Source organism: Nycticebus coucang, chromosome 1, assembly GCF_027406575.1.
Source record: "Nycticebus coucang isolate mNycCou1 chromosome 1, mNycCou1.pri, whole genome shotgun sequence".
In the NCBI taxonomy this organism is placed as follows: Eukaryota; Metazoa; Chordata; class Mammalia; order Primates; family Lorisidae; genus Nycticebus; species Nycticebus coucang.
Window position 1 is genome coordinate 137509980 of NC_069780.1, and position 3609 is coordinate 137513588.

At 51.5% G+C, this 3609-nt stretch overlaps 1 protein-coding gene across 1 annotated transcript; it reads right to left on the reverse strand.

Annotated features, from left to right (window-relative positions):
- Positions 1–902: 902 nt before the first annotated feature.
- CARTPT (CART prepropeptide) lies at positions 903–2800 on the reverse strand. Its single transcript, XM_053596254.1, has 3 exons — positions 2512–2800; positions 2045–2128; positions 903–1181 (listed from the first exon to the last, which is right to left on the reverse strand). The coding sequence occupies exons 1-3, from the start codon at positions 2668–2670 to the stop codon at positions 1074–1076; spliced, it is 351 nt and encodes a 116-aa protein (XP_053452229.1). The 5' UTR covers positions 2671–2800; the 3' UTR covers positions 903–1073.
- Positions 2801–3609: the final 809 nt, after the last annotated feature.

Here is a 3609-nt window from a genome sequence, read left to right on the forward strand (position 1 = left end):
TTGCTCTTAAAGTAGCTGAAATCTAAAATAATGACTTTTTTTATTGTTAAATCATAGCTGTGTACATTAGTGCAATCGCCTGTACCCATTCTAAGATGCGCCATAGATGTGGCCCCACCCATTACCCTCCCTCCACCAAAACCTCCCCCTCCCTTCCCCTTCCTTGGCCCTTTCCCCATAGTCTTGTGCTATAGTTGGGTTATAGCCTTCATGTGAAAGCTATAATTTAGCTTCATAGTAGGGCTGAGTACATTGGATACTTTTACTTCCATTCCTGAGATACTTTGTTAAGAAGAATATGTTCCAGCTCCATCCATGTTAAAATAATGACATTTTATTGGTCTCCCTGGCTAAAAGTGTTAATAAACAAAATCATATCACCTCAATTCCAGCACAGATACACATACACACACCCTGACACAGAGCCCACGTCACTGCAATCAAGGAAAAATAAAGCACGCCAAAGCTTATGTGGCAGACTCCTAATTAATGACCAAAACTCCTTGGGGCTAAGGTGCTGCTCTCCCAATAGACTGCTATTCTCATATTTCTCTTTGAAAACAACAGCATGATTAATCTCACCATTCGTACTTAAATCACTTAGGTAGAAACGACAAAGCACCATGAGCAATTATTAAAAACACTTTATTACGTATAATTTGTACATGCTTCAATTTGTGTCGCGTAGGGTGATTTATTTTTCAGGTGTGATGTCATCTACCAAGATTCACTAGACCTAATTTTCATTCTGCCATGCCACATACAAAAATACAATTTGCAAACCAAAGTTCTCCTTCTTTACACCAAGGTACACAAGAGTTTGTCAGACAAATAAAATGAAAAGAAGAATACTTTGCACGTGTATCAACACCATACAAGGCATGATCCTTCACACAGTCACATCTAACGTGTTCTTTTATTTTTGAAACAGCAGGAAAAGAGCCCCTTCCCCTCAGAGGGAAATGCAGACTTGGTTGCTGAAGCCAAATTCCAGGGGTGAACGTGTGGTCCTCTCAGGCTAGGGAGGAGGAAGGAAGAGGATTGGGGGTTTGTGGAGAAGAACCAAGGTCCCTTCATAAGCACTTGAGAAGGAAGGAATTGCAGGAGGTTCCTCGGGGACAGTCGCACAGCTTCCCGATCCTGGCGCCCTTGCGCACCGCGCACTGCTCCCCCGCGTCGCACTGCGAACAAGGCGACCGGTGGTCAGCGGGAAGGAACCAGCCCAGACGCCCAGCGCGCGAGTCTCCCCGGCAATCTCAAGATCGGACCCCATCACCGTCACCAGAGGCCTTAGTTAGGCCTGAAACTCGGGAGCTTTGTGCTTATAATTACAGTGAGAGAACGTTTTTTTAAAAAGAAATTTAAATTATTAGTCCCCCTCCCACTTTCTTTCAGCTTTAAGGGGTGGAGGGAGGGAGCGTTTCCTAGCTCCTTTTCTTCCTTATCCAAGGGAAAAATATCAACTGCACTCTTTCTTCCTAAGAAATAAACAATAGACTTATACTTTCTCACAATGCCCACTACCTACTTTCCCACTTTCTCATCCCAGGGAGGAAGATTAAAGTGTGTGTGTGCGCGCGCGCGCCCGCTGTGTATTTTGCCTCGAACTTTCCAAGGAAGGTGACCAGCCCTGAATGAAGATAGTGACCAAAGAACTTAGATTAATAGATCAGACTGTGCTCCAGAAGGAAGCAGGAAGAAATTGGTGGAGCAAAACTGAATAGATTCAAGGGCTCATCCAACTCAAAGAATTCTTCCCGGGGGGAAAGTAAAAGTTCATCTTCAGGAAATGCTCCTTCTCACGCGGATTCTAGAGCTAGTTCCTGGCCCAGCTGTTCAGTTCCCCAAAACGGTTGGTCTACCTTTGGCCCTTAGAGACCAAGGGATAAGGGCTGGCAGTGGAAGCAAATGAGAGCCTTCAGATGCCTGCAAACCCATTCCCTGAGTTATTTAGCCACGTTCTAAGGAGAAGGACGTGTATAAGATTCAGGAGATACGTTTTCTCTTGTAAAAACGTGGGAAGGTTGTGACCTCAAAGCCTTACCATGGGGACTTGGCCGTACTTCTTCTCGTAGATCGGAATACGTTTACTCTTGAGCTTCTTCAAGACTTCCTGCAGCGCTTCGATCTGCAACACACCGCCCCGGAGCCCGAAGTTGCCGCCTTGGCTGCGAGCCCAGCCTAGGTGCTCACTTCCAGCCCTAGTTGTAGGATCCCCGACCCACACGCGCTCTGCGAAGGGAGGGACTGCGCGGGCCGCGGGGACGTTGGAGGGACGGAAACTTAGCGAGCGCTCTCCCAGGTGCTGACCGCAGGTCCGGGGCCAGGACGAGGGGTTTGCTCTCCAGACTGCCTGGAGCCCTGGCTCGAGACGACCTTCGGGTAGCAGCGAGTGCCCCGGCTCAGCTCCCCGCGCCCAGACTCTAGGAATGGGGGGGTGGGGAGGGGTGGCGTGCAAAGGATGGGACCGCGCGGCAGCCCGAGAGGGTCTGGGGCGGGGGGAATACCGACCAGCTCCTTCTCGTGGGAGGCATCCTCCACGGCGGAGTAGATGTCCAGGGCTCGCGGCTGCAGCTCGGCGTCCTCCTGGGCGCTGGTGCCCAGCAGAGGTAGCAGCAGCAGCAGGGCGGCGCCCAGGAGCGGCAGCAGCCGCAGGCGGGGGCTCTCCATGGTGCTGAAACTCGTCGTTGCTGGGGCACTCCGCGCTCCCGCCTTTTATAGCGAGCCGAGCCCCCGTGCGCGAAAGAGGGAGGGGGCGAGGAAGGAAGGGGGTGAGGAGGAGGGCCTGGGTCAACCGTCTGTAGGCAGCGCTCCGCCGGCGCTTGACGTCAATGCCCGCCGGGCTCCCGGCGCTGGAGAACCAGGCTCTGCGCAAAGATGGGCTAAAGCGAAGGGAACGGGACCCTGCGCCCCCAAATGCTGTCAGCCCCGAGGCAAGAAATGCTCCCTGAGGGGCCTGAGCGGAAGCCAGAGGGGCAAAAGGTGAGGGATGAGAAGCGGGAGGGGCCCAGGAAATGGAAAATGCCTTCGGGGCAAGGCGCAGGCAGGAGCATCGCTGCCCACCACCGAGCAGTGAGCAGCGGTGCAGTCCGCCCGCCCTGCCTCGCTGCTCACCCCAGCACAATTCTCCCAAGAAGGGAGACTTGCCTCCAGACGGTCACGTTTGTGGAGCACCTTAGCAGACCCTCTGTGGGGTGGGGAGTCAAGTAAAGCACTTTAAAGGAGAAATCATGGCCTTCCCCACAAGGAGTTCTTTGATGGAATGAAAAGAAGAGAGAAAAACAGACCAGGCCTGATTCCACAGCCTTGTGGGGAGCGTTCCAGTCCTGGCTCAGCCACTTACGAGTTACATGACTTGGAACAAAAGAAAGAAATTCTCCAAGCCTTAGCTTTTTTTTTTTTTTTTTTTTTTTTTTTTGTAGGACTGGAATTTAAAAGATGTACCTCGCACAGTTAGCAGTACAATGAAATGAGAGATTAGGTATGTAAAATTCTTGGCCCTCAGCACAATAAACAGTAAGGCTCCCTGTTCCTCCCCTTTCAACTTTGAGGCTGCCCAGGTACTGTGCGCGGTAGCTCAGCTTTTACTCAGGGCAAATTCACCCACCT

Bases quoted from the DNA above. Each gene is read 5' to 3' on its own strand.
- CARTPT (XM_053596254.1), bottom strand. From the start codon at position 2,670: ATGGAGAGCCCCCGCCTGCGGCTGCTGCCGCTCCTGGGCGCCGCCCTG. The intron at 2,129-2,511 runs GTCGGTATTCCC...GGTGTGTTGCAG, and splicing joins CCTCCCACGAGAAGGAGCTG to ATCGAAGCGCTGCAGGAAGT. The intron at 1,182-2,044 runs GTAAGGCTTTGA...CCTTGTTCGCAG, and splicing joins AGTACGGCCAAGTCCCCATG to TGCGACGCGGGGGAGCAGTG.